This window comes from Aphis gossypii, chromosome 2 (assembly GCF_020184175.1).
Source record: "Aphis gossypii isolate Hap1 chromosome 2, ASM2018417v2, whole genome shotgun sequence".
NCBI classification, from domain to species: Eukaryota; Metazoa; Arthropoda; class Insecta; order Hemiptera; family Aphididae; genus Aphis; species Aphis gossypii.
Genome location: NC_065531.1, coordinates 64,040,216 through 64,063,921, shown reverse-complemented (window position 1 = coordinate 64,063,921; position 23,706 = coordinate 64,040,216). Strand labels below are relative to the sequence as shown.

At 35.0% G+C, this 23,706-nt stretch overlaps 1 protein-coding gene across 1 annotated transcript in view; it reads left to right on the top strand.

Moving 5' to 3' along the window:
- The window catches only part of LOC114119107 (protein dachsous), a 122,423-nt gene that overhangs the window by 72,558 nt on the left and 26,159 nt on the right, over positions 1–23,706 (top strand). Inside the window, exons 3-5 of the mRNA XM_050201223.1 lie at positions 19,881–20,052; positions 21,301–21,498; positions 23,334–23,618. Of these exons, the coding sequence (XP_050057180.1) occupies positions 19,881–20,052; positions 21,301–21,498; positions 23,334–23,618 (655 nt within the window). The remainder of the gene's footprint in view (positions 1–19,880; positions 20,053–21,300; positions 21,499–23,333; positions 23,619–23,706) is intronic.

Below are 23,706 nucleotides of genomic sequence, written 5' to 3'. Positions count from 1 at the left end.
TGATATAATATTTATGAGAAGTTGAATTCATTTAAAATATATAATATACCTACATTTATAATTTTTAATTGTAAATTATGTTTACAATTTTTATTTCAAGTATTTTTTATGTAATAATGCACGTTGATTTAAAGTCAAATTAAAAAAAAAAACTTCATGTTTTAATAAATACAATATAATGTATATAGTTACATATTATATATTATAATATACAAAATGCATTTGATTACCTTTTTTTCAATTTATTAATCATTATACATACCTACCTACCTATATAATATTTTCAGTTGTCTATTATAAGTTATAACTTATACATTCTATATAACAATAACAAAAATGAAATATTATAATGAATTAAAAGTTCAAATAGCCAACAGGTATGCTTAACAGTTTCAACGCGCGTAGATAATTGAATTGAATCGTAATACCTAGGTCCTATACCTATAATAATGTAAGAGTTACCAGATCATTTCAAATAGATACACGAGTTATATATTATATTTTATATATTTGTGTATATACACGAGATCAAATCGATGATATATTATTCGTATATATAATATAGATAAATATGCAAAGTAATTTGGCCAGTGGCCACGCATTTGCGTTTTGTATATCTACTCAACTAAACTTATCGAAATATTGTCGAATTAATTTATATATCGTACCTATATAGTATATATATTTATACATAAAAAACCAAAAATACACGTAATTAAATTTTATATTATTCGTAAATCGAAATCGTTATGTGCTTGAAAATTTTGTCCGCCGTGCGTATTACCTATAAAAATCGGCTATTTCTATTTTTATATTAGGTATATTATTTGTTAGTATACAGGTATCTACTACTTTTATAAGTCGTGGTATCTGAAAACGCGGATCTATAGGCAAATAATCGTCAGCGATCACAAATTATAATAAGGGTAGTTATTGTGGCGAACGCATTATTTCTATATACTCGCATTCTGCGGCTTACGGCACAACGTGTACCCATATATATATATATATTATATAGTTGTTAAACACGCGATTTACATATACTATTATTACTATTATCATCGTCAAATGTATGTGTACTGCAATTTACACACAAACAAATACACACACATTACACATAGACATATATTCGCGACAACAGGCGGCAGCGCCCTAGCCGTAATGCCACCGCTCATTATCTGCGAGTCGGCCAATAGACGTGCCGGAATCGCGACGGCCGCCCAATGGACGAACTTCGGGTCCCCACCACGGCGGCAGCACTAATTACGCGCCGACCGGACGCGCAATTTTTCATTAGGACCCGACGCCGCCGTCATTCACGTTCGTTATACACCTTATACACATTATATATGTATACGTGTAATGCCGTGCGCGCGTCTATCGACCTGGTGGGGTTACCGCGATTATTTATTTATATACGCACGAATACGCCATTTTTGTTTATTGTGTTATTAATTTATCGTATACATAATATTATAATAGATATGTTTATGCAAATAAAAATATACATAATATATTATATTATATAGTTGTCCGTATAGGTCGCAAACCGCAGTAAATACCTATCGCAACGTGCACAAAGCTCGCGGTTCGCGTAGAAATATATCATCCCTTATTCGTTCGAATTTTTCACACGATTTACGATAGGTTTGCCTATATGTAAGCAAATATTGCATCATGTTTATTGAACAATTTTCGAAGTCAGTGGCACATTTAGGATCCGCAGGTGGTGGCTTTGGGGTTGAAGCTACTCCTCCCCTCAGAAATATGTTGCCTTTAATCGTTACCTATATACATCGTTATAATAATTTTTACTGTGTCTGTGATGATGTTCACCGACGATAGTCGAATTAATGGTAATTGCAGTGCATATTGTTTCTGTTAAAGGGAAATATAGATAAAAGCTTGAAGCTACCCTTATTCAGGAAAAAAATTCTAAGTACACACCAGGTCGACGTACTGTAACCGTACATATAGGTATCTATACTGCAGGGTGAATGTCGTTGCATCAGAGCTTTTATACCTATAGATTCTATATATATTCGGATAGCTCATTAAACTCGTTGTCGCGGATGTTTCTATACATTTTATATAGGTACCTAATATATGTTCAACATCGTGTAAATCATATTATCGTTGCGTTCCTATTAAATGCGTAAATATATTAGGTAGGTATATACCACGCTCGAAAGGCAATAAAATATACGTCAAGGAAGAGTTTATAAATCCCACGTGTAGTGTGTATACCGCACAGCATCAGCAGCACTCGGGGCGCTGCAGTTAGTGTATATATGCATATCCTACGACTCCAACGACAATCGAATTTATACGTTTTCGATATCGATATATATTATAGGTACCTACGTATGTATAGGTATTATATACGCGTATATTTTACCGTAAGTCTCGTCGTAAACCGTCGTCGGTCAAAGACCGCGCGCGATAATGGCCGCGCTCACAACAGAATATAATAGGTATATAATATATATGTACCTACGCCGTCGTCTTCGTCGTAGATTATAATATACTTGCGGTGAATCATAACACGCGTGTCTGTGCGTGTTTTATAATGATTTTGCATCATCGCTCTGTCTACTTACAAATACCTATAATATATTATATATAAATATATTGTCGATTCCTTTATATATATATTTACTTGGTGTTTATGTATTATAAATTTAAATTTTAAGCTTCTATACCTTTCGATTATGTTTATACCGAAGCAAATTGTATAAACGTATAAGTACACCTTTTAAATTAATAATTAGATCACGATAATGACTTTATATTATTTTGACTTAACTTTTGAGTGATTTAGCCGGCCAAACGACTCGACTCTTTTACGTCCCTCGTATATACAGTTGCAGCTGCAATATAATTCAGAATGCTGATTTCGTCAACCTCCAAAAATGTTAGGGCCGTTATATTTGTACATAAATTCTACTCGAGTATTCGAGTACATTCATTTATACCAGCTTCGCTCTCGTCTTATAAAGTATACATTAATATATATGAGTAACGTCATAAATTCTGCGTGTTTATAATACGCGTATATACGCAGTAAAGATGATAACATAGCCCGGGCACTGAGCGTCCGTTCGATTTGTTCGGTGCTGCGACTGCGGTGTGTGTGTGTATGTGGACTGGACCATGGAAAAAATAAAGGCCATTACATTCTTTACCGTAATTACGGACTCTAATGTATTCCGGAATAAGAACTGGCCATGAAAATTTCAAAGTACCAACTTATATATATATATATACCTATTATCTATATAGAAACTTCTGCTGTAGCGTAGGTACACACAAAACAACACAAACCGCACACCGTAATTACACAGGAATGATATTTTAGTTTTCCAACGTGTATACCCGCGGCCCCGGCATATCATATGATTATATATGTGTCCTTATATATATATGTATAGTGTGTACCGCATATATATGCGTGTATTGCGGTCGATAATCCCATTGTTTCGTCGCTTGTCCCGAACCTGTGTATAATTTGATAATACCTATATAATATTATTTTATATAGAGCCGGGAAAACCAATTTAACTGTATATTATAATATATATCTATATAAAATATACTGTATAATATAGTAAATACCTATAGCTGATGATGAGGGGGTGACCATCGAGTTAAGTCCGCAAGCGTTACAATATCTATTGTATATAATATGAGGATATTATATATTATTATAGTTTATTATTCAAAGCTGTATATAGTACAGACACCTATAAGTGTTATACATAAATGTAAGTAGGGGGGTGGTTTTAGCTCTCCCTGCAGAGCTATTTCAAGTCCCACATATTTTATTACATTGATATATAAGTACCTTAAATATTTAGCGTTTTATAATTTCATTATGCAAATTATATCGTACTCGTAGGCTGCAACTATATATACGAATACGAAATTTCCCAACGGAATTCCGAAAAATTCGTTGCAATCCGCTCCGTCGTCTTGAATATTACTATATATAATCCATTATAAGGATTTACAGTAGGTACACGATGATATATGCTTCGTTGTTTGTATTCGCGAACATGCGACGGCGGTGTGTGTACGTATATATATATATATCTAGTAATTACCATTATTTCCATACGCATATTTTCTCATCGGAAAGAATATTTCATCGATCTTCTCCCGCCGACTGACCCTTCGGGTCGACCGTAATAATCGAAAGAACAATGAACGACTCTGCATGTACAACTACGGCAACGACGACGATCACCACCACCGCCACCACTAACCCTCACGCGACACCTTGCGAACCACATTGTCTTATGCGCACATACAGCGCATATATTCACTCCGCGGCTCTTCCCCTTCGACGAGACCCCATTGTCCGCCTCACACCGCAGTTTTTATATATTTCTCTTTTTTACATAATATTATAATATACCTACATTACCCTTTTTTTTCATATATATTCGTATAATACGTGCGCGCGCGCGCATATGTACGTACTGCACATTGTTTCCAATGTTATATTATATGCACACAATAAATACACGTCGTCGGCCATAATATCAGACGCTAATTGTTCCGGACAAATTGTGCGAGCTCGCGCGCGTCTCCTATCTCTGTCTTTCTCGTATATAGGTACACAAATATATGTGCGCTGCATCCGAGATAAGATCGCTGCCTTCGCGTATATATGTATAAATAGTATGCCGACCAACGTAACCGACAACGACGCACCACCCTAGTGCGTTATCGAAATAATAAAAAATAATCGTCCTTCGAACTTGTATTATATATTTTGTACTTACATGTATATATCATAGATGTGACAGCGGCTAGGTAATGTGGGTAGCTGCCTCCCTCGACTAGATCTACGACCTGAGGTTTATTATATTTTATATAATATAATAATATATTATAGACGGTCTAAACACATCTATGATAATTATAGCAGAAATATGTGTTCGTCTTTATTAAAATATTGTTATGGTCGTCGATGTCACTATTATAACACTATACCGAACACGTATTCGTGTAATTCGTACGTTAATCTGACAGGAGAAAAAAATATAAATACCTATCACGTGCATCATCGGTGGGGGCAAAATATATATCGACTTCATAATATTATTACACAAACCTAAATGGATTTAAGTGTTCCCGTGTCATCGTGTCGCGTTTTTATACATATTTGTGTACAATATATATGAGTAATATTATATATATAGGCACCGCGAGCATTATTGACGTTATCGGGTGTATAGCTGTGGCGTCGTGTACAAGACATAATATATAATATAATATTATATACTGGAAACGGTAAATCGCTTCTCATTAATAACGCTCGCGCCGCCGACCAGATAACGCGGCGAAGAGGCTCCGGTCAGACGCGGATGTGGCGTGTGAAAAGTCAATGCCGCAGCGGCGGTCGTTGTCGCCTTGTGTACCCGTGTGGGCCGAGAAAGGCGTATAGTATGTATATTGATTAAAGGGTACACTTTAAATATAATATAAATATAGAAACGTTGCTCACACTCGCGTAATATATTATTTACTTTGTATATATATATGTGTGTGTATCGTCTTGGGGGAGTCCTTGTGCGGCGGCGACAGCGGCATAATATTTTACATTCCGATTTTTATACATAATATTTATATAATTATATAAAACCCAATCGACGGGTTATAATCGTGTAATTTTTTATTCGGGACATTTAAATGTGTCAAAAAAAAAAAAAAATATATAAATAAGTAATAACTATCTGATGCTATATTAGTTGTGTCAAAGTATACCTATATAATACACGAATAGGTACTGATGTGATGTCTTAGAAAAATGTAAAAATCGACTTACCTATACTCCTTTTAGATGCATACTTTAAATTATCATTCGTCAAATTTATATTATGCCATTCGTCCGCACGCGTATACATAATATATCAATATATTATTATATATCTCACTATATACATCTGCGGTACAAACGTTTATGTATAACTCAATAGGTATGACTGATTTTAACTCTTGTTCGTGTTTTTCTCGTTATTGTTATGCGGCATGACAATCGATGGTAGCAGCCAATTTCATAGCTGTCCGATAAAATAATTTGCCGGGCTCCGCGATAAGTTATAATATTATATACATATTGTTCTTATTCTACTTATACAGTATACGCGCACGATGATCGCTAGTCGTTTTGTTTCTCGTGCATAATACTGCACAAGTATATGTACAGGGTGGTTCACCAAAAATGTTAACCTGCTATTTTTTATTTATCTAACAATGCGTTAATTTAAATTATAATTTTAACGAGTAGTGTTTCAGCTATTATAACATAATATTTATAGATATAATAATGATAAAAGTTCTTAAAAATAATTTTACTAAAATATAAAATACATATGTAATATTTTGAATATTTGATCTATATATTGTGTACTGTGTATTGTACATCGTTTATTTTTAAGGGTGAGTATGAATGGTGAATCATCCTGTATATTAAATAGGAGTATATTATATTCGTCCGCCGCCCACACAACGTCTCGCGTGATATATCCGTGCGGAGGCCAACTGCTGCAGCAGCTACTTGGTGTATACCACGTTTAATAATATATTATCATTTACTATCGCATCATCTCGTGCGTGTATGTATATATATTAGTTGTACTGTGTACTGTATGTACCTATTATATATATAGTATTAAAGGCATAGACGTTTTTCCACCGCGTTTGCGTAAAAACTGAAGAGACCGCACACACTGCGCGGCGTTGTGTGTTTTTATGCCGCGACGACTGCAGAAATGAAATTAGGTTTGATCTTCAGTGAATCTATTATACACAATATCATCATCGCGGGGGATTATTTTTTCGGGTTTTTTTTTTTTGTCCTAAAGAAACGCCCCCGAAAAGGTCGCGTATATAATTCGTACGTGTGTGTATGTTTTTGTGTAATAACAAGACTATATATGGCTGCAGTGGCGTCTTGTGTCTGCGTATAGCTACGGCGTACTCGATGACCCGTCGCAGTAAAGACGGCGGCGACGCAAATCAATTCTTTTTCTCTCACAGGGAAAAACGCCGACACACGTTGTTCTAATTATTATTCGAATTATATATGGGTTTAAATAATATACCTACGCTTCTATATTTCTTTTTTCGTGCCGCCACTGCAGCTGAACAAATCCCTTGTTATTCCATCCCTATATTATATTATATTCCACGCTGCAACATATATTCATATTTAAAAAAAAATCAACTTTTCTTTAGTTTATAAAATGTCTTTAATACAGATTAATAAATTTTTTTTAATCATTTTTTACGCGATACCAAAGTTTTAATTACAAATAAATCAAATTAAAATTAAAATTTTATTTTTAAATTACATATGAATTTGTTATGTTCACCAACTTTTAATATATTATGTAAATTATAATAGTTCTTAACCTTGAGTGAAATTCGGCACTTTTGCATATTTTCTAAAAATCTTGAAATGTCTTACATATTATTATAGTTTTTTTTATTATTAAAAGCGCTTAACTTAATACATATAGAATTCAGTAGATGCCAATATACAAATCAATTAACTGATGGGTATGTAAGTTGTTATTTAGTTTGTAATAATCTTTTTATGAATATCATATCAAGGCTCAAGAATTATAACAGGTTATGGACTCAGACATGACCAACAGTAAATTGATATAACTCGCATCATGTAAATAATATATTATGGTACCTATATTACGCAATTTTCAGTTACAGACTTAACTAACAGGAAATTATAGCTTTGTTCTTTGTATAGAAAAGTTTGTACTATAATAACGATTATAAGTGGTTTTTATTTTAAAATTCGATTTATTTAATTAAACGAAAAACATAGTTGATAGTGTAAATGTAAAATATAAATAATACTGTTTCATCAGATTGTTGTGTGGTAGATAAAAAAAGTATAAGCAAACTATAGAAAACTATTTCTATAATCAAGATCTTCTGTTTACACCACCCTCTACAACTTGTACGTATAGTGATGTTTGTGTTTCGATTATATCTCCAATATATAATGGAATAGTAAAAGAAATATTTTCTCACATTTATCGATGACTTTACACGTTTTACAATTATCTATTTATTGGAAAATAAAAGTCAAATTATAAATATACTGGTACATAACATTTTAAGTACATGAATTATTCAAACGACCGGAGAGCAACTATTTTTCTCGACGAAAATATTTACATCGTTTTGGCTTAAATACGCGTATAAGCGAATTAATTGGACCCCCCATTGGATCATCGCCGATCGGATCGGGGCATATATATACATATATAAATTACATTATTACGATCGGTGTTCAGAGTGCAATAATATAATTCCACGCGTGCATTATAATATATTATTATTATTATTATGCAGTATGCACACACACTCACACACATATACACATTGAGTCGATATTTCTCCTAAGCCGCTGGCCGGTGTAAAGACTTATATTTATATATATTATATATTATTATGTTCTACTGTTGGGCGGACGGAGGGGAGGGGGTGCTTATATATAAAAAAAAAATAATAATAAACTTTACATGCGTGCACATACCATTATATACCTCTATAGTCTTCACATATATACATATATTAATATATGTATGAAAAACTCGTAAAAATCGTCGTTTTAATAATATTTATAAACGAATAAATTCTGAAACGGCTCGTAATTTAAACGGTGGCCGCGTGGCGGTGGGCCCTCTCTCACTTCGAATTTATTGGACCGGACCGCTACTGTGGGACACACGCGTTCCGTGCTCACAGTATGTGGGCGGAATTATTATGACAGATATTGCTTGTCCGCCGTCGCCTTTTTATCGTCCGCGTTCGGTTTTCAATCGCCGAGCGCGACAAACACCGTTGTAATACCGGCGTATATCGCTGCAGGTACCTATAATACCTATTATAAGTACCACCGCGAAGTGCCCACGCCTGGAAAAAAAAATCTGTTCGTAAAATAGTTCATCCGCGTAATAGTCGTAGTAGTAGTAGTATATAGTCTTAGTTCATTCGGGCAACATATATTATAGCTATAGAATCTTATTTATATTATTATACCTATTGTACATTATAGACCAGCAGCCGTCGAGAAAAACGCGGTCAAATTCCTCGGGTACATTTATAATATTATATATACGCGAACACCCACCCACGGCGGCGAAATTCGTCAATTATTAAACACTGCACACACACACACGATAATATACGTCAATTATTTTAAACAGACGTCGTATAGTCGTCATCATGTCCTCCCGTCGTGGTCGTATATATGTTTTTGTTTTCCCATGCGACGAATACATTATATATACATATTATATATTATATTATGTGCTCGCGCGTCTCAAGTTTATATATATATATATATACGTGTGTATGTGTGTGTGTACACAGAAACAAAGAACTGGGCCCACAATTATTGTACTATATATATATATATGCACTATGCCGTGTATTATACCGACTCTTGGAAAACGACCACCGAGTCCAAAATAATGATTGCCCATCGTTGCGGTCTCCCCCGCCGATGTCATTGGTCGTGTTTTCTGGTTCTCTGCCGTCGTCGACGCCGCCACCGCCACAGCTACAACCGTCAATTACCGCCGCCGCTTCCCATCACCCGCGCACGTTGCGTAATAACTACTTTATACATCATCCATCGCATACTACATAATAATATTATATTATACGCTCGGTTCCTCTCCTCGTGCGGTGCAGAACATGATTACTTTCGGTTTTTTTTCCGACATAATATATTTTTTCTTCTTCCCGCTATACCCCAACCCCTACCCGCCCGCAGTCGTCCTACCGATTTTATTCCCGCGGCAGCGCGTTTAATGTCTCTTCGGGTGTTTAATGACCCCCCTCCCCAAATTATGTATAATATGTATATATATATATATGTGTATGTGTGGGTTGAGCGCATACATAATAGATATACATGTTCCAAAAACCTGTCATTTGACCGTCGTAATTTCAATGGAAGAAACGGATATTATATACATATAATATATTATATTGTAATGGCGTGTAATGATGATTACTCTGCCGCCGCGCCGCAACAAAGGAAATAGATCGAAATGATCGCGAGATATTTGGTGCTGCAGCACTATTATATTGTATAACGCGCGTCACTCGCCGTTGGGGTTTTTGCGGTTGAAACGATTTGCATTCTTTCGTATCGAATCTCCGCGCGCGCCGTTGTGTGCACAATTTTAACACGTTCGCGTAATGAAAATCGTATTTCTCACTCATACTATAAAATATTTAACTACACATCGTCGACCCAGTATATATAGGGTATTATTATTATTATACATTTGTGTATTTTTTCTTCTTCTTCTTCGAGTGATGAAAAAGGCAGATGGCAGGAGGGCGCTCGTCCGACATCATTAGTCCGCCGCCGAGAACAATAATGACAGGTTGTGGGCACCACGTCGCGACGACGAGGGGTATGCGTATAGTATAATATGGATAAATATATATATATAGTGTGCGTATAAAGATATATACTCGCATTCTTGGCAATGTGTGTGTTTGTCGGATACATACCCTGAACGTTATAGCATTGGAAACTTCATGACTATGCGAGTTTCGTGCCAGGGTAGCCAACCCTTGTCTATCAACTTGGCGAACCTACTGCAGGTTTATACTATAATAAATTTATGTGTAAATCCAAAGTTTTTTATAAGCTCTTTCTCATATCATATATACCTAATATACATTTTTATGATGTATAATATATACATTATACATTATAGGTATGTGTAAAAAAATTAACAATTTCGCCGCTCTACAGACAATGAATAATTCTAGTGTAATTGTTTTCTTTACTCGATCTATGTTTCTATAAAAGTACCTATTTATAATATGTGTATACTGTGTATAGTGTACCTATATACAAGACGAACTGAGCGAACCATTAAAAGATCTACCGGTTTACCGACGACCACCACATCAACCCAGAAAAGTAGAAAAGAAAGCCTATACTGCTGGATGCCATTTATATCGATCCGTATCTTTGTCGTCGTGTTTGCATATGTATATATATATATATACTCAAACGTGCGAGGACCGTGTGACCAAAATGTTCGGATTGTCCAGACCAATAAATTACCGCGATTTATATGAATACAGAATAGTATTCGGCGATATAAGTTCGCATATTATAATATCGTTATTTAATTTAATTTTTTCATTTAAATATTGTGCAAAAATTATTTTTATCGTATAATAGGTACATATTGTATTATTTTAGTGTTTTGAAAAAAATCACTATCTACGATTTCACCGTAATACTTATTGTATACACTATACACAATTTACACTCTTCCTCTAAACATCCATTAATTATTGATCAATATCACGATCGACATTGCAACATATTATGCATTTCAATTATTCTGATATTTATAAATATAAAAATCGATTTACCGATAATGACGATTTATTGAATAACGACACATGCGCATCTCTTTAATAAACCGCATGCTAGGTCTGTGCAGAGTCAATTATATATGTACACCGCCGACAGATGTATATTATTTTATATGCTGCTTCACGAGGTTAATTTAAGAAGACGACGCGTACCTAATGTTTATTATTTTTGACAGCCGACTAAAAGGGTTTTCTGGTTTTGGTTTTCCGTATGCGTTTGTTCTTTTTCACTTATTCCATCTATACCCGCCATATAATACGCGTTTACCTGACACGTCAATTCATAATACGGAAACGTCTTTTCGTAATTGATGGAGCTAACATTGTACCCAAACAATCTCGTCGTTGTAACTGAAATATATATATAGTATTATAGTCTAGCAGCGACCACTAGACGGATGATGGAATTCGGTACTTGCACGATTTTATTCGGATGACACTGCGCGTCGCGAGAGACTTTAACGCACGTGCATTGTAGTTGTGTGGTACTATATTATCTATAGCGTTGGCGGCGACGGCGATAACGAGCGAATGGATTAGGAACAGTAATATTCTTTACATGTTTTTCGTAAACGGAGGCGATTAACAACAACATCAGCGATGTGTCTTGGTATTATTTTTTCTTTCCCAAAACGAGTCCTATATAAACCATTTTTTTTATGTTGTGCGTGTGTGTATACGATTTAACATTTTTTAACAAAATCATAATATAATATTATTATATAAAATAATAATATTATAATATACCTACCTATCTTTGTTGTGAATATATAGTACATTAGTGTTGCAGCTGCTCAGGGTGAGTATATAATATGCGAGCCTGCAGCTATAAATAGTTATATTATTGTTATAATAACCCACTGCATATTATACAGGCGTTTATATACCCATGGAAAAGTCGCGGGAAATGGTACTCGGCCGTTTTTGTAGATATATATTATATATGGGCGCGTATATTAAACGAGACGCGCGCACATTCCATCGTCGCGAAATGTCGGCGGCAATTGTTTCGCGAATTGTTTTATGGGACCAGTCTCTTGTGTCGTTCGCAAAACCGTTATCTCGTCGCTGCCTGCATGGCTCGTAAATAACTCGAACCCAAAAGTGAATTATGCACTGGAATTGCTGCTGCAGTGCCGTCAAAACAATGGTTCCGAAATCATTAGTGTGGCGGCGACGGTGGTGACTTTCGGGAAAGCTTACCAATTTATATATTATACGTGTGTTTGTGTATGTGTAATGCGCGGACACCGTTAATATAATAATGGAAACCGGCTTAATAAATCAGAGTGAGTTCTCTCTCTCTCACACACTCTTTCATCATATATATTTATATATACATTTAAAATATAAATACATGCAGTACGCAGCATCAATGAACCGGAGACGACGAAATGGTAGCCTGTTTCGCTTCGGAGAACAATGTGTGTGTGTGTGTGTGTAATAAGGCGGAAAGAGACAGGCTGGTGCTATTCTCAAGGACTCGAAAACGTCGTCTGACAATATGTATGGGTATGCAAAAATATATCGTTTTACCGCGTATACAGTAGAAAAATCGTCGTTACGTGATACAATCCTGCAGATATAAAATTATCACTAAATCATTGTTTTAATCACGTCACGTTTTTTCTTCGCACATATATACCTATTTTGTCAGCTAAATCCGCGCTTAATCCCATCTTTCCGTGTATACTACTTAAACATTTATTTAGGTATTAGGTGCATGGTTACATTTACTATGAGCTATATAACCGATCGCCATCTTACAGTCATCGTAAATCACCGTTTTATGAATATTATATTATATAGTTACCTATGTGTGAATGCGCGCACGAGCTCAATCGTTATATATAATATAGGAAACGTCCGTTATCATTTTTGCGACTTCAACCATAACACATAACACACTCGTTCAGTCATTCTTATACAGACATATTATAGACACACATTTACATACACACACACATACGTATACTGTACCTATATACATTTACAGTTTATACACACCGATAATGTTGCCAATTTGAATAAACACGTTTCGTTCGGTGTTAATCCGTACCGTAATTAACCAATAATCGAGTGTGTTTTCTCCCTATCTTTAATGGCCCCTGTCAGCCGTACGAATATGTATATATATATACTGCTACAACTGCAGCATCACCGAGATCTCGCGCGCGGCGTTTTACTTTCCTCCTCCTCGCCGCCGTCCGACGTGCGACTGGGACATTTCAATTAAATACCTATATATATATAATATATATATACTATTATATTATGTGAGTGTTATGTGTAGCTGCGAATAAAAAAAATCACAAATTTATATTATTATATGAACATTTTTTTTTTATCGATTGACGCATACATTTTAAACACGTGTATTTTTACATTGATATTCCCAAGTTAATATCGGATTTCGGATATCCGTATTTTCGATGTAGTTAACTTTCCTTTATAACCTACAGGAAAATTATGGTTTTTATTTTTTTCTATTGACTGGTTTACACTGTATAATAGTAATAATTCCACTGTTAATTGCAACTTTATCGTATACGAGACAAAGGGGGATGAACGTTATAGCCATGCGACTGTCATCGATTATTAATTATTATTTTTCATGTATGTACATATACACAAAGCCATTTAATATTAACATATTTTTATTATTACGGTTAACAAACTCCGGCGTAAGCGCGTGTAAGAGCATAAAATATGATTAAATATTTCAATATACCCCATAATAATAATATAATATACACGATTTATTTTATATATTTTCAAATTATTACGATATTACAATCCTGAGTGTCGCATCCATGTGTTTATTTATAATATCATATTGGTAATTACTAATTTATGACCGTTGGCTATTTTAAAGATGTAATAAATGTAGCGGTAGTCGCAAAAATATAATTGAAGAATGGTATATAGTCATGCGTAGTTGATGAATGATCAGATTTTAAAAAAGAGTGTGCGAAGAAATAGATTAAAAAATTACTCCTTCTTCGAAAGACTATCCCAGCAGTGATCGCTATTTTTTCTGGCCTGCCCATGTATATTATTTTGTATACATTATTGTACTTAACTAAGTTAAATACCGGTTTAGGTGGGACCCCTCCGCTGGAGATCAATCACGCGTTTTCATACGTAGGAACCTATGATAATAATATAAACGTCATAATCGATATAGCTGCGCACACTGCAACACCATATATTATCGCAGTAAGTCGTCGTTAGAATGATATTTCACAACACCGTACACTTAAGCAGGTACGGAATAACACCCTAATGCCTATTATAATTTATAAAATGTTCGTTTCTTTTATCGGTTTAATAAAGAATTGCCTTTATCGCTGCTCGTAGATTGTATATGATGTGGCATATTGGTATATATTTAATAAATATATTATATATTCAATTTTAGCAACTATTTTCATGATTCTTTGGACACGATAGTGCGTTATAATGTTTTTATTTATATTGGCCGCTAACGCTGGTTTGTAAAGTATAAACCTCTTCTTCCTCACTCCATCACCTGCTCCGCAATTTGGTTAAACTAAATATCATTGATTTTTTTTTGTCGAGTCAAGTGAATAAATAATTCGGTTCGTGATCGTGCGACAATATCACAGCGGTAGGTTTAACAATCGTGGCGGCACAAAAGCTCGAAACGTTCCTCAGACAAATCCGATTAGGTATTTTATATTTGTACATAAAACATAATATGATATGGTCCTATATACATATATACAAAAACATCGAGTTTTTCAAACGTCGTCTGCGATGCTTATCGATCGGAATCTGCGTGTGTATATCATCTGAAGCGTATACCTAATAATTGGAACTTTGAAAGAGGCGGTGGGATGAGGAAATAACTCGACGACGACCGGTCGCACACGCACACATAATATAGAGGAGATTGCTATCTGAGCTCGGTGGTTTGCATATTATAATCCAAATAAATGGAAGACCCGGTCCGGCTGTACACAAGACCAATATATCATTTTGGGGATAGTATTAATTTGTTCAAGTACAGCGGCAGGCTTATACATATTACATAAAATATAATATATAACGACGACGATGCTCGCATGAAACAACAATGCGATGATTATTATGCACTGCAGCAACGGGCCAACCGGGTGCAGTCCGGAGCGACGTCGACGCCGAAAATAATTGGATCGATAAACGCGTAATTTATATATTTTATTCTTTCCCCAAAAAATCCCAGCGTGTCGTTCACCTCGACTCCTGGGTGCACAGAAGCGCTGCGTACACCGTAGCAGCGTGTGCGTATATTATATTTATAATACGTATACGTGCTTGTAATGTTTTATTTTTATTTTTTGGCGCGTAGGACACATTTTTCCGCGGAATCCGGTAATGCTTGTTTTATACACTTTTTTCCCCGTCTATACCCTCTGCTCACACACACGCAAGCGAACACAAATGTAACCAATAATTCACACGCGCGGGTCTTTCTGTCAGCGCGCGCGCCGGGGCCGGCTGTCAAAACGTAACAAATTGCTCGGAGCCGCCGCCAAAACCCGAAGACGACAACGCTAACGATGACCACATAATTATAGAAGAAACTGACCAGCTATAATATAATAAGACACTCGCGCCTGTATTAATATATCTGGTCGCGGGCGCCTGCACACATGTCACGCCGTAATGCAATATATAATAATATGTATATTATTATGATTTAATTTTGGCCATTTCCTCGTTAATTCGGAGTTTTATATCTTGTTTTCTACATGCAACTGTCGTATATTTTATCCACACCAATTTTTTACATATATAAATTTAAGAATAATATTATAATGGTGATATAAATTATGTGTAGGTGTATGTTTACGTATACCTACTCGTATACAGAGTGATTCGACACGAATGTCCATCCTTATTTTTTCTTTAATAATGCACAATCTTTCAAAAATATGATTTTTGGAAATTTGAAAAACAAAAATGTTCAGAAGACACTCGTCAATACGAAAAATTTAAAAAAAATGAGTAATAATGATCTTTAAGTATATTTAACCATTCAAAAATCAAAATTAAAAGTATGAAATGAAAAATAGAGTTGAGCATGCTCGGTGAATCACTAGGTATATATTGTTTACCAATTGTATTATTTTATACGAAATCGGTCGCTTTAAACAGTTCATAATAAGTATATAATGGATGCCGACGTATGCGACACGCGACATGTATCTTCCTACAACCGATAGTCTGATACCTACATACCAATATAATGTATTATTATTATAAATATGAACGGAGGCCATATTAGAGCGCGCGTTCGTGTTTTGTTGAAAAAAACGAAACTCGCAATTATACAGCATTTAAAATCTTAAAGCTACCGTTTTACGACCGTATAATTACGCGCGGTCGCAATTATCGCGTATACGTATTTATTATGATCGTTTAAAACACTGCACGCCTCCCGTCATGCATTTATATATGTATAAGTATCGGGAAATCAGTTCCATGGCGTTTTGCGAAACAATTCAAAAAAATAAATAAATCGTGTGTGTCTGAATTGAATAAATTTGAAACATAACACACACACACGCGCGCGCTCAGCCGGACACACGTTATATATTATGTATAAGTATAGGCATTATATAATAGATCTAGTTATGATAATTATTATTCATCGACGACTGTTGTATAGCGTATATACACATAGGTAAAATACAGGTACATAATAGATACGTGGCGTGCTAAAATTAATGATATTTACTCTGTTCGGTTTTTTCATATTTTTTTCAACCGCATTTTTCGACGTTTTTTTTCCTAAACCATTTTACGCGCTTGCAGACCGCGGACGCGGCCGAGTCACCTACGATATAATAATAATATATAGTATAACGTATCGTGTAAACGCCATACGAAACAAGTCGCGATAAGATGCAACAGCTAGCGTGTCTTATATATTATATTTTACGAAAACAGGAAACCGGCGGTATAATAATACGCCGACATTTTTGTTTACATTAATCCGGTCGATTTCGATGCAGGTATATAAATTAATTTATTATAATATTACAATAATAGAAACGCGGGCGCCCACACCGCGGTGGTATGTACCGGCTCTCTATACCACTGACCCGGTCCACGGCGCTCTCGTTTCTTCTCCGCGAGACGCGGAATGCGCTCCTGCGGGCGGGCGCACAAAAGCAACGCGCGCTCTGCTGCCGTGAGACCATAAGGAGACGCGCGCGCGCGTGCGACAGCTGCGGCAATTGGAAATGCCGTTTCGGTCACCCGTTGCTCGTTGTCGCCCGTCGACATATACGCTCGCATATGTGTATAAGGATACGCGTAGTTATCGCCTCGGTCGATCTGCAATCTCTCCGTCCCTCAGCCTCTCCGCCGCTCTCTTTCTAGCCGGTGGATGAATTCAATTTATGATCTTGCAGACGCGTACAGCCGGGTCGTTCACCGGTGGTGTGTGTGTGTGTGTGTGTGTGCTTGTCCGCTGTTCAGTATAATATTATATATTATATTATTACATCATATATTATTATTTTCGGTTTGTTTTTTTGTCGTCGACTGTATAATATAAGTAGGTACCTATATAGGTATACTGTTGTGCGCTCGCCCGTTCAAATTAGTATGCGTGGATTGAACGATCGAAATTATTATTATTTGTTATATTATGTATACCTATACATAGTTGTACGGCTAAATAGGCGTGTGCGACTTGAATTTCAGGTGGTACCCATTACACCGTTTTTGGGTCCTCATCTTATTTATTTAGACCACTCTTAAAAAATCAAGTAAATCGTAATAAATATATTTAGATGGTATTAATTTGATATTTTATTTATTATATTTAAATAAATAATAATTATAGTAACAGACAACAGTACTTGGAAATAACAGCTAATAACCTCTGGTCCGAGAGCTTAACTTAAGAGGTTACAATAATAATATGTTAGAATGTGTCCTAGCACTTTCTATGCAAGCGTTCAAAAGTCTAGAAACATAAATTATACTCACTGTTTATAAGACACGTTTCTGAACTTACTGAACTGCATGTCTCGTACATGTATATATAATATTTCACAAAGATAGGAAACGTCTTTGGTAGTATAAAAAAACAAAAATCTTCTGTCGTGCCCAATAAAAATTGTGTGAATATCACTCAACTTTAATAACATGCCAATAATAATAAAATAAGACATTATTATATATGTAATGCGTATATGATACTTTGCTTAAAACGCATTTTTTATCGTAATCAATTTGCAATACGCAGAACCTAACAAAACTTAAAACATTTTTCACATGTTGCGTGTATTCTCTATGATTAATAACGATGAAATGACATACCAGTTTCCGATTTTAATATACTTAATATTCTGTTGCTACATTATGTCTGGCCAACTTAATTCATTATCATAACTCCTAATGACGTCTTTAGTAGGTGTACTTATCATATACGCACATACGAATCGCGCGTCTGCTGCACCTGAAATTTTTTCTAGGACCCATGAATAGGACCAAAATATTATTCCAACATTTACATAAACTATGCATAATAATGTTAAAAATGACCAATGATCATAAATTATTAAGAGGAATATTTCTAACCAGTTGTTTTTCGTTGGATTTCAATATGCACATAATATTATTATAATGAATATTGTAACATCAAATTATAAAATTACCAAGTAAAAATAGTTTGTACTGTTTGGAGTGTGCAACAAACTTGGGTGTCATCTAAACTTTATAATATATATAGTGTCATAAATAAAATCAATCAACAGTTGTGTTTTGTTTACGAATTAAAACTGCTGTTGCAGCACAGGCCAAAGTATTTTGTGTATCTAAATACTCGAATTTAAACTAGGAATACATACATAATAATATATATTATATAAGGTTACACCCTCGTTAGCATTATCTAAAACGTCGACGTTTTCGTAGATTTCGACGAATACATACATTATTTAATAATTTATACACCGCCTATGTATATCGTATATAAATCGTATTCGAAATGTTTTTTTTTTTCTATAACCGTTCACTGCGCATAAAGACACGCATCGAGTTCGATTGGCCGAAAATAACGACGGATGCTAGTATATACATATTATTTTAATAAGTAAACGTACATGTATTTTATGGGTCGTTAAAACAACGACGTAGAATTCAATTATAAACGATATGTATTGTAAGACGCATCGTATACCTACGCGCGATGCTGCGTCCACGGCGTTATTATAAATAACTATACGAATCGTGTGACGCGCTCTCTTCGGCCACACTCCGGTGGTGCGTACCGATATACGCCGTTATGTACATTACATTTTATATTCCGGCTTATAGCTTATTATTTTCTCGTATACGATATTATTTTAATAATGTGTTCCGGCGTGCAGTACTAATGAACAATGTACTTTTTTGTCCCACAGGTGTCGGCATCGGATCCAGATTGCGGCGTCAATTCAATGGTGAACTTCACTCTGTCCGAAAACAGTGGACCGTTTTTCATCAAATCGGCAACCGGCGATATATGTCTGTCCAGACAGCTGGACTACGAAACTCGGAAACTGTACGAGTTTCCGGTGGTGGCGACTGACAGGGGTAAGTGTATTAAATGAAAAAAAAAACAATAAACAACAGTTTTAAACATGATTGGTATTAAATCCAACCGACGGCAACCCGTGATAGGCTACGGTGTTATATTATTATGTATACAGTATTTATAATATTTTAAGTGATTGCTCGGAAAATCATTATATTATATTACGTACACAAGCGTGTAATTATACCATATTATAATATGGATATGCCTATAAACAGTACTATAGAAACGCCTTTTCAGGGAACATAAATAGCTGGTATAACCACCTGCCCTTATGGTTGTAGATATTATATTTACGCCATAAGTCCATGACTGCGGTCGGTGCACGCCTTTGTATAATATATAATATAGACGGCTAAATATCAAATAATGATGGTTTGACTTTTTTTTCCACTTTATTTCGGACTTTCTATCATGATTTAAATATCGGCGTTCTTTTTTTTTTTTTTTTTTGGAAAAACGCGTATATTATAAACCGAAATAATTTTGTAATATATAAGTACACATTTTTATGTATTAACATGTGCACGGGTTACCGTCGATAAATCAAAGATCCAACTCGAGCAGTCGCGCGCGCGTAAACCGGTTGACTCGCAGACGCGTCCGATGCTTATCGGGCGGTTTCGAGTGCGCTGCAGAGCACCTCCAAGTGATCCGTTGAAATCTATCCGACCATATAGCATATATCTCGGCCTCACCTACTGTTGCACCATCAACGGCCACCTGCTGCTGTGCGTCGTTGTGGCTCATCCCTTGTCTTTCAACACATCTCTCTCTCTCACACACACACACACACACCCATACCTTCTATAGCTTATCTCTCTTTTTTCCACTATCTATCCATCTAATATAGCTACTACCTCTCCCTCGCACGCGCCGACTCTGTAGTATTGTCGGGTTTTATTGCCGCTTTTCATCGCCGAGGACGTTACGCAATGATATATTATACACCCAAACCGCGTCCGCCAATTAAACACCCCGCGAAGTTGCAGTACCTATAAATTATATTTATTTTGATTTACTGATCGGGCACTAATTTTCTTAATTATTATATCACATATTGTAGTAAACAGTTTTAAATTTGTAGTGGCATTCTGACGTAGGTCCCTGCCCGTATTTTACCGGCTACCACTAAAGTGGTATTATTTCACCAATTCAATTATTATAATTTATATACACACTCAATGGTCATATAATATTATACCTACATAAATAAATATATTATAATAACTGATTTTATTTTGTAGGTGGACTGAGCACGAGTGCCGTAGTCAAAGTGGACGTGCAAGACGTCAACGACAACTGGCCCGTATTCTCACCCTCCGAGTACAACGTATCCATCGTATGGAGCTCCACCGAACAAGGGCCCATTGTCACGGTCCGAGCAAAAGACGCGGATTCCGGATCATTCGGTGTTGTTTCCTACTATATGATGTCGGCTAAAGGTATGTGAAAATATAATTATTATAAATAAATTGTAATATAATCATCGTGTGCAGTTTTTATAACGCAGATATTTTGTAAATGTATCTATCCAATAAACCATCGATATGCCATTATGCCATGCCGCAGGCTTATCCTACAATATAATAATATATATTAAGTTAATAACGATATTTTGTTCACATACGATACGTTTAAATTTCATAGAATCATAGAAAACGCAGGTATATAATTATTATGTACAGCAATAGTAAATAATACGTATATAATATTATAATATATAAGATAATTTATAGTACAATATCATATAATAGATACTCAAATAGAATATTGTATATCTAAATTCGAAATTTGAAATAACTACATATACACCTTACAAGACACGTAGGTTTTTACCTAAACCGCAATAGTTTTCAACTTTAACCGTAAATGACGTACGTTCGTATGAATTATCAATATAGTAGGTACATTGTTGGATTCACCATATAAAAAGTTTTACGTCCGGACAGTCGGTTTATACATGATTTCTTAAATTTTTATTATTATTTTTTTTTTTAATTTTGTGGTTTTCTCGGTCGTTCTGTTATACCTATTATTACGTTATGAATATTCTGTGCATTATAATAGATCCACACAAAGGACAATTCGTATACACACACCTACAATAAGAGTAGATATACATAGTATATTATGACTACAACTATTTAGGTACACTTAACTGACAACCAAACACTCTTTATATTTTATTGTGTTTTTGTCATGTTTATATACCTATGCAATTCAACGAAAACTAAACATATACTTACTTAGGTACCTAAAATATATTTTATATACATAGGTATGTAGTGCAATTATACACATATATTATGTCCCTATCCCCTGAAGAGATAAATAAATAAATTTATATATTATTATATTATTCATATAGTTGAAATGTTTCTTCGATAAACTCATGCAGTCTTCGGTTCAGTCGCTCGGACGTTTTTTAATAGTCCAGTAGCTGATACATTATACAATCAGATAACATATAACTAACTAGTATAACGGCGTATAGGTATAACTAGAATTTTATCAATGAGATGATCTATAACGAAATATCGTAAAAATATTTTAGCAAATGAGTTACCAAATCACATTTTTTTTATCATCAAATTCGTGTCGTTAGAAATCATTATTTTAACCCCATATTTACTACCATAATATTCAACGATATAATATATTATAAGTGGTACCCAATTATATCCAATGATACAATGACCTAAACCTATACTAAACCCGACTTAATCCCATTGCGAGGCTACAGTAAATTTAATGCATTCGTGTTTTTTTTTAGTTACTATATAAACAATTAAGTTGGATCGACATATTTTATTCTATAACGATATAATATACTTACTATTATACTCAACTGTTCAACTGTATATTATATAGTGCATAATATAAGAAATTTTAGTTAGTATTTTTCTTTTACTTATATTTTTTTGATTAGTAATGATAATTTAAATTTTATTTAAAGATTGTTTTTGTCAGGTATATACCTAGAATCAAATTTCCAATAAAAATATTACGATTTTAAAACTGTGTTGACTTTTTAATCAACACTTCAAATAGGTACAATAATTTATTATGTTAAAAAAATATTGAATCGATATAATTCACAAATATTTATTTATTAATTTATCACCGTAGGTATATTGAAATTAAAAAAGAAAAACAATAATTACACTTATTTCCAGATTTTTGAAGTACATGTGCTTAATATTCTCAACAATTTTTTTCGTACATTGAATTTACAGCTCTAATACTTAAAATAACGCCTTTGTACTTGTGTTTACAGGACCTGACAGTGAGGACTCGGAGACGTCGTTCCGGTTGGATGGCAATACCGGTGAGATTTGGGCTGCACAACTGCGGTCGGGAGTTTACAGGCTGATGGTGGCCGCCAGGGATGGTAGTGGTTACGAAGCCGCCCAAGTAGCCCAAGTCCGAATCACCGTGTTGGCTGCAGACCCGGCCAAACCATACGCCGTGTTCGTTAAGTCACAATACTCATTCACGGTTCCGGAGGACGCGCCGGTGGGCACTGCCGTTGGAAACGTGGAGGTGTCACCCAATCAGTCAGGTATGTACAACTACCCCCGAAGATTTAAAAATTCTGTGTGGTGATGGGTGGGTGACTAGTTGGGGGTAAGTTCTCCGTGTCGCTCAAA